At 40.4% G+C, this 12,495-nt stretch overlaps 1 protein-coding gene across 3 annotated transcripts in view; it reads right to left on the minus strand.

Annotated features, from left to right (window-relative positions):
- Positions 1 to 12,233, minus strand: part of PEPD (peptidase D) — a 134,451-nt gene extending 122,218 nt beyond the window's left edge. The window contains exons 1-3 of one of the 3 annotated variants that reach the window (XM_083794720.1): positions 12,078 to 12,232; positions 6,871 to 7,054; positions 5,541 to 5,668 (exon numbers count right to left, since the gene is read on the minus strand). In XM_083794720.1, coding sequence (XP_083650846.1) covers positions 5,541 to 5,668; positions 6,871 to 7,054; positions 12,078 to 12,091 — 326 coding nt within the window. In that variant the 5' untranslated portion in view covers positions 12,092 to 12,232. Of the gene's footprint in view, positions 1 to 5,540; positions 5,669 to 6,870; positions 7,055 to 11,537; positions 11,687 to 12,077 lie in introns of those variants that run through there. The other 2 variants (XM_083794719.1, XR_014571120.1) reach the window with 2 other exon arrangements.
- Between the last annotated feature and the right edge of the window lie 262 nt (positions 12,234 to 12,495).

The following is a 12,495-nucleotide window of genomic DNA, read 5'->3' on the forward strand; positions in this document are numbered from 1 at the left end:
AAGAAAACTTGGATTCTCTGATATTTCAAAATGTTATCAGGAATTTATACCACTGAACTCAATACTCCTGCTAGCGCATTAAATAAAGTATAAAATAAGAAATGCCTGGTGTGGGTTACCAACATTTCCCCTCTTACCACAGGCATGAAACGTGCACAGGCAAGATTTAACTTTCCTCATGCTGTGGTTTAAAGCCACATCTAAAAACTCTGGTGCAGCATTATTAAGCAGATTTACTTCGGGTCCATTCTATTTCTCAACACACCTAAATGAAAAAGAGCAGAGGACAAAAAAGCACTTCAACACTGCCTGAGTTGCCAAATTGTGCATCCAGTCAAAGGTGCATGCTGGTGTGACTGCAAATCAATGGACTGATATGACTTATTTTTTTTTTAATGTTGTCAGCAAGAAACACAAAGAAAGTTAAGCATCTAAAAAGCAAAGATTTATACAAATAATCACTGAAGTAAACATGATAGGAACAGTACACATTTGTCCTGGATTAACGAAGCTTGTGGGCAACTGCAACACTGAGACAACTAAAGTGATAATTTGAGAAGTCAGAGCACTAGAGCAGCACTATTTAGAGAAAAATAATCATCAGTGAAGTGGCAAGCACAATTCAGACAGTAATTAGTCTACAGAAGTATTTTTTTTATCCACAGAGTAATACCATAATAAATGAATAGAAAACAAGAAACAGGAATCACCATACCATGGAGAGAAACAGAATCTTGGAAAAGAAGCAGCATGGGGAATTACACAAATCATTCTCGTCAATCAAAAGCAACGAGCTTTACTGGACAGAGTTTCAAAAGGACTGAATGAAGGGTAAAGCAACAGATGTACTACCAGAATAATAGTAAAATATTTGATAGATATCTCTCTGAAGAATCTTACTCTCCAAAATCAACTCAAATTGGCTTGGGCATGAACACTATGATGTGACCTGGACTTGAAAGACCTAAAGCAGAAAATAAAAAATAAATAAAAAGATGAGCTTTTCAAGGGCTGGGAAACCCTCCAGCTACCACACTGAGAAGTGCTGTATCAATTTAGACCGATGTTCTCAGAAGTTAAAGTGATAAACAGCAACAGACTGCAAGTCTTGATTAGTGGGATACTGCAAAGACTGAAATTAGTTCTGATGGTATTCAGAAGCAGAAGCAGGACTGAATATGTTCATGAGATCCACAGATGGTATTTGCAGGTGGTAACAAACTTTGCAGATAAATTGCAATTGCTAGTTGGTACAAAACAGTAATAAGATGACCTAAAGTGATTAAAAAACAAATTTTATTATTTTTTTGAACAACAAAATAAAAATTCAGTGGGTAAGGGAACAGGATAAATGTTGGGAAAGGACTGAACTGATACACATGGCAAAGGAAAACATCAAGTATATTTTACCTTAAAGGAAAAACTGCCAGACAAAGTATCAGGGGATGACATGCCAGATAGTTCAGAAGGTAAAATTAAGACCCTCCTAAGAGTATATTACCTGGATACACAGCTCCAGAGCACCTTACAGAGAAAGGGGCCTACAAGTACAGCATCATTAAAACTTCTAGAGAGTGTCCTTCATTCCTGCAAAATCTGCGTCAAGAATGATTAAGGTGATTTACAGTTTGTCCCCTACAGCACCCACATACACCCCTCTACCTGTCAGGGGTTGTCTCAAATCTCAGCTTGCTGAGAGTGGGCTTAGTACAGACCTTGCTTTCTTGAAGCCAAACCTTGGGCCAATCAATGCACCAGCCTCAGCTGCCATGACGCAGCTGGATAAGCATACCATGCTGTACATAAACTTAACGCTCAGTTATTCAAAATACAAATGCCACAAAAATTCACCTATCCTCATAAAGGAGAAAGAGAAAGTGACTTCTTTGCATCTAAGCTTCTAATTTTCATGACCACATATAGTCTATAGGAAAAAACTGACACATGGAGCCTTAAAACTTTTTTTACATAAATTCTTGGGAAAAAGTATATACATAATTTTGCACCATTTTCAAAGGGCAGTACAATTTGATAGCTTTGCTGAAATCTGACAAGTTTAATCACCAAAACCAAGGTTTGTTTTTAGTTATAATCTACTTTGAAAATGTTGACAATATTTGAGAAGCTTCCTCATTAGGTCACTGAGAAATCTTCACATTTGTAAGGCATTTCATTGTGCTTTACTGTAGCTCCAAAGTGCCACACCAAGGTTATACTTCACCAATACAGATAGCTTCCAATCAGCTTCATGGGAAAATATTACTTACATCAGATGCAACGTTAATGTTGTTACACTTACCAATTAGCCATCAGGGCTTGAAAGAAAACAAAGGAAACTGCTTATAAATATTGCTCATTTAATATGTATTTCTAAAGTTAGAGAATGAAAGTGTTAAATATTTTTGTTTTCCATTAAAAACATTCTTTATGGGGCAAGGCAATTAAGTTATTTTGGCATCCACTCCACATAAAGCAGCTGCTGTACAGTATGTTTTACTTTATAAAATATCTTTAATCAGCACACTGACTAGTTCTGTCATTTATAATTAAGGAGGTAAATGGCAGGTGCAGCAATAATTAGTGAAATTGAAGTCTCTGTGCAAGACATACAGTCATACCAGCTTAATGCTTCCTAGGAATAAAAACAATTGCTAACAGCTTTGCACCACAAACTTGACTAGGTGAGACTGTGCAGGAAAAGAGGGGCATTCATAACACAGTTACGCTTCTGAAGCCTTTACAATTTTCTATTATCACATTCATTTCTTAAACTCTTCCTCCAAAAGTAAGAATAGAAAAAAAAAATTCAGAAGAGCAAAAGCTTATCCTCTGAGCCATCTCATGAAAGTCTTTGTTTCTGCCTTACAAATAACTGGAGGGGTAGTGGGTAGAGTTAAAAAAAAATCAAATGTGCAAAATGGTTCTTTTAGTTGTTGGCTGGAGAAAATTTAAAAACAGACTGAGTGTTGTTCCTTCTCAACATGGAAGTAGGACCACCAGTCAAACAAATATCCTCATAACAATTCTGCAATTCCCTGTTTTTTTTTTTAAGGAGCTGCCTTTTTTTTTTTTTTTTTGAGAACATTCATTGTCTAAATTGTGAGTTTAGTTAAATCTCTCCTCCCTTTTAAATCTGCAGAGGTTATTTTTAGCTTGAAGGACTTCTAAAAATAGCCCTACAGCTATTTACAAATTTTTAGAGCATACACATACGGACAGAAGTCCTACAAGACGAGTAACATTCCCAAACAAGTGCTAGTTCCCATCACCACCGGTACTACAGGATACTGGCAGATAGCAGCCCAGGATGGTGCAGTCCTCTTCTCTGTGTTCACCATCAGGTGAGCTGGTAAGAGCTCCTACTCTCATCAGCATGCAAAATCACCCCTTACTTACAGAAGCAAGTGCAACTGGCAAGTTAAAAATAATTCTAGTGTTCGTGGTCTCTGTTGTAAACTAATAGCCTATTCATCTCCAACCAAATGCTCTCACTGGCACTTCACTAGTTTTGGCCAACCTAACACTGCAATTTGAAAGAAGCAAAGTAGTCCCACTTTTGCACTATTTAATGGCAAAAAGGTTAACCTTTCTGACTGCCATATTACCTAAGTGATGTCTTTGATGGAGCCCAAAGGTACGTCCTTCAAAAGTGGAAGCACGCCGGAACATTACACAGGACTTTTAGTAATACAGTAGGAGAAAAGAGCCTTCTGCACTTATTTTAACAGAATCTGCATATTTCTGACTAACTCAAGTAGCAGATTCCCACATCTGTCTTAAATAGAGGGCAATATAAATAGCAGACAAATCAACCTCATGCTGTACTATGAACTAGAAGACCAGCTATAGACCTCACTAAAATACCAACCTTGCAAATATCATACAAGGGATTGCATAGATCTGTGCTTCATCAATGTCAAACGAACGTTTCTTTGATGGGCAGATCATACCTTCCACATGCACAGAAAAATGCACTTCCAAGGCAAACTATAGTAGGTAAACAGAGGATGGAAAGCAAATTGTTTTTCTTTCAGTGCTACTTTTGACTTAAAATTGACTCTTTTGGGAAGGAACACAATCCCTAGCTGTGTGCAGTACCCCCCGCCAACTAACTTATGAAGCAGAACTGCTGCTGCCTCACAAATGAGTTATTCCTCTATCCTTCTGACAAGCAGGAGAAGTACATGGCCAGGGCTGACAGAAAAGAAAACAAGATCCAAACAGAGGGATGCAGGAAGGGTAAGGAGGAGAATTTAGAAAACAAAGACACTGCAATAAAGGCAATTGCTTCATTATATTCCACAAGAAAAGACACAATGGCAATAAACCATTTTTACCCAGACCTGTAATTCTGTAAATGAACCAATAATGAGTGTTGCACAACAAATCAAAAAGGCTACCATATATAAACAACACCATTTTGTTTAAAAATATAAAATGACACAGTGGAATTTCAGTAATATTATAAAGACTTTCCAGATTAGGTATGATCTGCATGGGTATGAAACAGATGATTTGAACTAGCAGAAAAGAACCTAGGAGGAGGAAAAGCTTTGTCTGTAAACGCGAACAACCTCCACTAGGGAACAGAGTTTACAGGACATATGGGAGTTAAACAGCAGCTACCCTCCCATACAGGTGCAGCACTCAGCTGAAGTATTTCAGAGAGCAGTATTTGCATTTTAAAGTGATCATAAACAATTTAAGTTCCAAGACAGGTCTAAGGGAGTGATATTCATATAAACGCTCTGAGAAGGCAGCAGCCATGCCCTACCATATGGTCTAACAGTTCAGCATATGGGATTGGTTGCAATTGTTTTCCTTTTCCCAAAATTAGCATTAAAATATAAGTGATAGCTTCAATTAGAAACTAAGCAACCTGGGCTTAAAATATTAAATTAGAAGTAATCCAATATTCTGAGACCATGTGGACACCAAAAAAAATTTACAGCTTGTTGAACAGTATAAATACTATTAAGATTGAGAAAGGAAACGTGCACATAAATAAATTAATCCCTTCACTACTATAGCACTGAGCAATATTTACTACCTATGTGGATAGAAAAAGAGATGTTCATAGCATACTCACAGAACAGAATTAAAATCACATTCCCCAGTCAGATGGTTCTTTTAAAAAAAATAAAGTATCAAAGGCTAAACTACCTCTTCCCACTCAAAAAGTCTCATTAGCTGAGAAGGCTGCAACCTGGTAAAGCAGCTTGAAAAAGTCTACTAAATAGCTTGTTCTGATTTAACAGAAGATTTCTACTTTTCTTTATTGTTCAGCTTCCTTTCATGGATACCAGGAGATTCATAGGTTTCAATTGGACACGTATTCTCTCCAGAATGGTGGTGGATCATTTGATGTCACCTGATCAATACCAACTGATCACATTTTGCATCACTGCATAGACATATCACTACAGTTCACACCAAATGATTTGGAGGCATCTGATTAAAATCAGGTAATATTTCAGCTTTTCAGACAATTGCATTAAATACCCAGATACATCTTAACACAGTTAAAAGATATGTCTTACTTTCCCATCCAAACTGCATAACTTTCAGGGAGTTGTGGAACAAAAATCATGGATCTTCCAGTATCAACATCTACTGCTCCAAAGCAGCCTGCTTCAGTTACTCCAAAAGTCCAGTGAAAGTAAGATTCCTAGGTTAAGACAAAATATATTCTTAAAAGTAAACCCTCATTTCTACCAACTCTAAAAATACACTACACTACATACTGAAAGAGATCTATTTTGTTTCGGGAAGTAAAGGAAGTGGTTTAGGTTTAAAGCTTTTCAGACTGATTAGTGTTAGGTTTTAATAAATTCTTCTGCTGGCAACTGGAAATAACCAGAGATAATAAGCTACTATAAGAAATAAAAAACAGTCAACTCAGCATAATAATACACATTCTTCCAGTCTAGAATTAGGGAATGTAGTATCAGGAAGAAATAATCATGTCACATGAGACAAGGCAAAAGTAGAGTGCAGATTCACTGGGTTGGTCCTGAAGTGAAGACTCGGTCTCCCAGAGAGAAAAAGGAAGCTTCAACAGCTCTTAGCCAAGAGTTATTTTAAAAACAAACATGCAAACAACAAAATACCAAAAAATACAAAGATGAATATTGGTAAGGACAGGCATTCACTCTGATACCCTGAAACATTCATCTCTAAACGCAGACCAATAACTACATCAAGATGCACACTATCTAGACAGGAATTTATTGGTTTTGTTTCTTCAAAATGTAAAACTGCTCAATTAAATTCATAAAACAAAATGAATTTGTACTAATAATGTGTTCATCATGACATTAACAAGTCATTAAGTCCTCTCTGTGACAGGAGAACATGTGAGTATTTAAGGAAGTGTCTAATCTGAGAAGACATTGTAAATTCTGAGATACATCCTGGTATGTGGAATACACTATCTATAAACAGTGAATATACTTTAAATACACTTTTCTATGAATTAATTTGGTTTAGGTCATTGTAACATGTTTCATTACAGAAAGAAGGTTTTTTTTTTGGTGACAATCAAGACTGAAAAAAATATGACATATTCAGTTGCTGCCTTTAATATTATGTTAAATGATGATGTTCATTTTGTTAAATGTTGTTGTTAAACAATTGGTAAGAACTGGTTTAGGCCCTTTAAGCCACATGAGCCCACACAGGAAAGCACTGATAGAATAAGAGTAACCAGAGCTGAAGAGGCAATGATGTAACAAAGAAATCAATTTATTTCAGTGAAGCAAAGCAACAGACACATCTGAGATAAAGGAAGAATAATTAAAAATGGTTTAAAAATTCATGCAGTTAGAGGCGGTTACTTAATTTGATTTGAAGCTCTGATTCAACCCTTACCTGGCGAAACACGATACCAGTATCAGTGCAATATCTCTGGGTTTCTTCTCCACCCTGCAGCAGAACAATTGAGTTCTTCTGGACATCCTTATTCTGTCTCAGGCGATCACACAGCCGTCTTCTATTCAAGGCAAAGAGTGCTACAGGCACTTTCAGGGTCTCATTCCCCAGCCAAAAAGAAGGTCTAGAAGAGATTTTTTTTAATTGGCAGTTAATGGAAGACAGACAGTGGGTGGCACAATTCAGACACACAGTGCTTGTTACTTTAGTAGAAAAAAGTAAGTTTAATGCAACTCAACAAACAAGACACTTATCACTCCAGGGGAAGAGATGCTGCATACAACCAGTGCTCTCTGGCTACAATTAGACATTGCTCACACTAGTACCAAAGGAAAAAGATGGCAACAGCAGATACAACTGGCTGGAGCTATGGCCCACAGCATATCACATTACCTTTATGTAAAGTAACATGAAAAGTAGACGCAGACAGCAGTGACAGCCTAATTCTGCTGAATAAAGGCAAAACGAGGGAAGAAAGTGAGTTCTGCATTACTGAAAACTGAAGTGAAAGGCTACACTGTCTGGCAAAACTTCATCAAGGCCCTCTGGGAAGCAAGCGCTGGAGTAGCTGACACAGGGACCTCAGAGAGAAGATAGCAGTCAGCAGGCATGGGGTGAGTTCCCCACGCTCGCGCAGTATCTGTGAATGTGCTGTATCTGTACATACGTTTACTCTTGCACGCACAGAAGCAGCTTCAGTGAGCGAGTGAGCTCATACATACGTCCAATGGGAGCATGCCCCAGGTATCAGCGACCTCCTGCCGTACAGCACTACCTCGCTCTGGCAGCACAACCTGGGCCCAGAGCCTACGAAGTTCCTCTAAGATTGTACTCAACAGAGGCTGTCTGGAGAACGTAGTTTAAAGGTAAACAGCTTGTTTTTAAAATAAAAGGTTTATTAAGTAACTAAGGTGTTTAAAATACTACAAAAATATATTACTGATTCATTCACGTTTGTTATAGGTCCACACTTGCACATTTTGTAGCTTAACTATAGGAGCAGCCTAGGGCTTGGTGCAGGATGTTTTTTTTAATTGGACAAGGAGAAAATCTAAGAGTATTCCCTTTTTTTTTTCCCTTCCTTCATGTTTAACATAACAGAGTTGTACTTTGAAGCTTCAGTGTTACAGATGAACACTATTTTATCAATAAAACCTATGCTTTAAGTCCAATTTGCTCCTCCATCTCTGCTTCTCTCAGTTTATTGAAGACATTCTTCTGAATGGCTGGACAGTCGTTTTTTTATCAGATAATGCTTCTGGATGAGATGATAGAAAGCTACAATTAAACTGTTAGTGTGCTAAAATGACAGACCGGACTTAACCTTAGAGATGCAGAGCTCCATACCTTAATTACTATATAGTTTTCAGAGGCAATCTGAAAAGTAACCTTTGATTTATAGCTGCATGAAATAATCTCCTGAAAGGCTTTATCAGCATCAGAAATGTAAACCTTATAATTTCATACTGCAGACACAGCATAAAAGAGCTAATAAAATATTTTATTTTACTTGTTTATAACTACTTTATATAACAGTGTAAGTAATTTTAGAAGGTGAAAGATTGCTCTTACTAATCCAATTTTCAAACTGTCTGCCTAGGAGTTCAGCTGATGGTGCACAAAACCCAAATGTATTTATTTTTATTACTTCCCCCACACACCTGATAACCCAGCAACATGGCAGGCGATAATTACAAGGGCTGCAGACTACCTATTGAGGCACATTAGCATAGCATGGAAGCACAGCATAAGCTTTCATTTTGGAATACCCTGGCCTCTCGGAAGAATGAAGCGAGTTCAAACAATCCTAGCAAAAACTACTGAAAATTTAAAATCAAATAGTACACCTTAAACAAATTAAGGGCAAGACTTTTCAGGTGCAAAGCGGTGGCTCAGCAACTTGGCACTGCAGAAGATGTTGAAAACTGTTATCCAAGCAAGCTCATCCCCTGGAGTATCTCCATGCAGGGGACTGGAAATCAGATGCTCACCTTACTGCAAATATAAAAGGAATGAGAGAACATAATCTGATACCCTTATGCCATAGGTTACTCTCAGATCTTTTTATCTGCTAATAATAAAATAAAACCAAAAAAAGGGCGGAGGTTATAGCACAATCTTTTTTATGTTTTGCTTCAGAAGACAGAACAAAAGACACTTCCACTGTAATTTTACTGTCTTCACAGGTTTTTTTGCTCTGGAAAAAAAACAGGCTCTGACCTCCCTCCTCCGCTAGGCGTACGCCTACAACCCAGAGCTGATACGACACTGCTACACACACGCATTTTCATCTGTGATAAGTTTACTGTTAATGCTTTTACTGCACTTAAAACCTTCAACAACCAAAATGAGACTAAAGGAGAAATAATGTCAGGCAGGAATTCTTACTCGTAGTCTCCCTGAACCACTTCAAAACTATCTTTTAGTGTGATCTTAACACTCAGGCTGAAATGCTTTACGATGTAAAATTATCGCTCTTCTGCACATTTTAGCTAACCCCATGGCAAAAAAGGGAGTTTTCCTTGTATGTATATACCAGATCCTACTCTCCCTGCTTAAGTTTGATGCCACAACGTTAATCATTTGATTGTATACAGTTGTTTTAGATTTGCACAGTTTTGTCACAGGCACGGCCTTGGTCTCTATCTTAAGGTTGCAGTAACAATCACAATTGCTGCATGTGTCAGATCCCACAGCAAGGTTTGAAGGACACAGGAGGGCTGGGCTGAACATCCTTGCAAATACTGCTTAGCAGCTGGGGTTCTCTGCTCATATGTGAATTAAAGCCTTGGATTGTACAGACTTGCCAGGCAACAGGTCTACTTTCACAAGTGAGAATCTGTAGAGAAAAGCATGTGGCTTTCAGGGAAGAACAGACTAAGACGTTTGCTTCCTCCAAGTCTTCCTTCCTGCATCCACTTGGACACCAAACCAATGGCAACCTCACTAAACAGGGGTGGAATAACACCACAGTAAGACACCCAAAGGTGTGCTGCTTTGCTCTGCCTGCAGAGGTTGACTCATTCTGTACGCGTGGCCCTAGCACCAGCTTTCCACAATTTATGCAGAGAGTTTTGTCAGACACTAGCACCTACACAGGTGTTTAAGTCTAAAGAAAAAGAGCACAGCTACATACCTGCTTTTCTATTGCCAGCAGTGATTTGGAAAGAGAACTCTCTCACTAGTCAAGATCACAGTAAATGTCTTCAAACACGGGACTGGCTGTGTAACCACCCTCGGTTGTGACCATTGCTCTATTGGCAAGCCATACACAACAGGTAAGTAGGTTACTACCAGCCTATTCTTTTTTTCTCTATTTCTTCCAGTCCAGCCATTTCAAAATGCTGTGTCTATGCAGTATAGCCATGATAATTATTTAGCACTTCAGTTTCAAATATAATTCACTGCAATGTCACATACAGTAAATTGAGTGGGTGCACGTATATGACTGCCTAACGTGTATCAGTCCTGGAAATACACACACAATTGGATCAACACAAAGCTCTCTGTGAATTCGCCACCTAACAATACTATCACAAAGTTCCTTCTCAAGAAGGAACTGGAAGCATTCAGTTTTGGTCTGTGATCTCTGATCACTCACCTACTTTACATCACACAAGACATAAAAATACCAGAACTTGGCTAGCTCCGATACCCTGGCTGCTCCTTCGAGGTCTGATTCTTCCATTAGCACAGGGAGCCTGGAGTCTACAGCCACAAACTCAACTCAGAACTGTAACACAGAACTATATATATGATAATTTGTAATGAAGAGTATTTAAAGTAAGCACTGCTTTGTGGCACATACATCTTTGAACCTATGCAAACTTCCGCAAATAAGCAATAGTCAGTGTTAGAAATGGCTACTTGCAAGACCAGGAGAGGACACTTGAAGTTCAGCTTCCTCATTTTACTACCCTGGTACCAGAACTCGGCCATTACTCAGTCTGGAAAGGCCTCCCACAGCAGCTGGCAGTTTCCCTGCTGCCTGTCACATACAATTTTTATGATCATTTAGGCCTAAGCCCACACAAGAGCTCTTTTATTTTACCATACTCAAAGTAAAGTGTACCTAAGAACATTAAACTGCATCTGTTTCTTTAAAGGATATTTTTCTTGCGCTTGGAAATGTCCATTTTCAAGGTTTATTTCAGAATTTTTATATTTTCAGAGAGATACTTTGTTATGGTATGATCCATCTAATGTTTGGTTTTGTTTTGATGTAACAACCAGGAATTCCATTTTATGTCTGTTTTTGAGCACCTCTGGTTTTCAGAAGAAAATTTCTGGTCTGTCACATCTGTTCTACCAAGGCCATGAAGACAGGATCCAGATTTTAATAAAGCTAAGAAACTCTGAAACTATTCTTCCAGAAGTTATCTGTTAGCTGGGCCTTATTTATTTGTTTTGAGCAACAGACAGAATCATCACCATCAGCTTGAGTTCTAGCCAATTTTTGATGCTGTTTCCACAGCACATCAAGAGGCCTACACTAACAGCAGCACTAGCAACTATGCTATGCAAGGGAAACAGTGAAAGCAACTGCTGCCTTTATGGCACAAACTGGACGTGTCCCTCACTGCCAGCTAAGCACTTCTTGTAACTACCTCAGCAGTTTTAAGTCGCTGTCCCGTCCCATGTCCTATCCGCTCCTTCACTTGTGGCGTAGCTTCGCTATCAGCTGGACCTGGCAAGGAATGTCAGCGCTAGGACCTGTCACAAACTCTCAAAGCACTGGAAAAACGGCAGAGTTCGGCCGTAAAAAAAAAGAATCGAGCCCTTGTGCTACCAGCCTGTGCCTGCCCGCCTGCATCACCTCCCAACAGACGGGGCAGGGAGGCTCTGTGAGTGCAGCCAGCAAGGACCGGGCACCGCCGCGACCCGCGGCACCCCCGACGGCTCTGCCGCAACACACGGGCTGCTGTCACCCAGGGCTGTCGCGACAGGCGACAGGCTGCACCGCGAGCCGCCCGGAGCCGCCGCCGCCATCTCCACCATCATCCCGCCGCCACCCCCGACCCCCAGGGCCCCCCCGCGGCTCCTCCCCGCCGCCCTCGCCCCGGCAGGGCCGGGCCACCACAGGGGGTGCGGGCGGGCGGCCGAGGCTTGGCGCCGGTACCGCGGCCGCGGAGCGGAGCGGAGCTTACCCCGCCGCGGCCATGTTGCCTCGCCGCCCTCCGCCCGTCACGTGGCGGCGGGGCCGGGCCGCAGGCCGGGCGGGCTGCTCGGCGCAGGGGCGGGGAACGGGGAGCCGGGAGCCGGGAGGGAAGGGGTCGGAGGGAGCGTGAAGGGGAGCGAGGCGTTGCGGAGTGACAGAAACTGGAAAAATAAATATTAAAAAAATAAAAAAATGCAGGTGGTACGGTCCTCTCTAGTCTCAGGGTGCTGCTGCCTGGAGCACAAGTCCTGTGAGGAGCGGCTGAGGGAACTGGGGGTGTTTGGTCTGGAGAAGAGGAGGCTCAGGGGAGACCTCATTGCTCTCTGCAGCTACCTACAAGTCAGCTGTGGGGAGCTGAGGGTCGGCCTCTTCTCACACATAACTAGCAATAGGACTAGAGGGAATGG

This window comes from Anser anser, assembly GCF_964211835.1.
Source record: "Anser anser genome assembly, chromosome: 11".
Taxonomy (NCBI): domain Eukaryota; kingdom Metazoa; phylum Chordata; class Aves; order Anseriformes; family Anatidae; genus Anser; species Anser anser.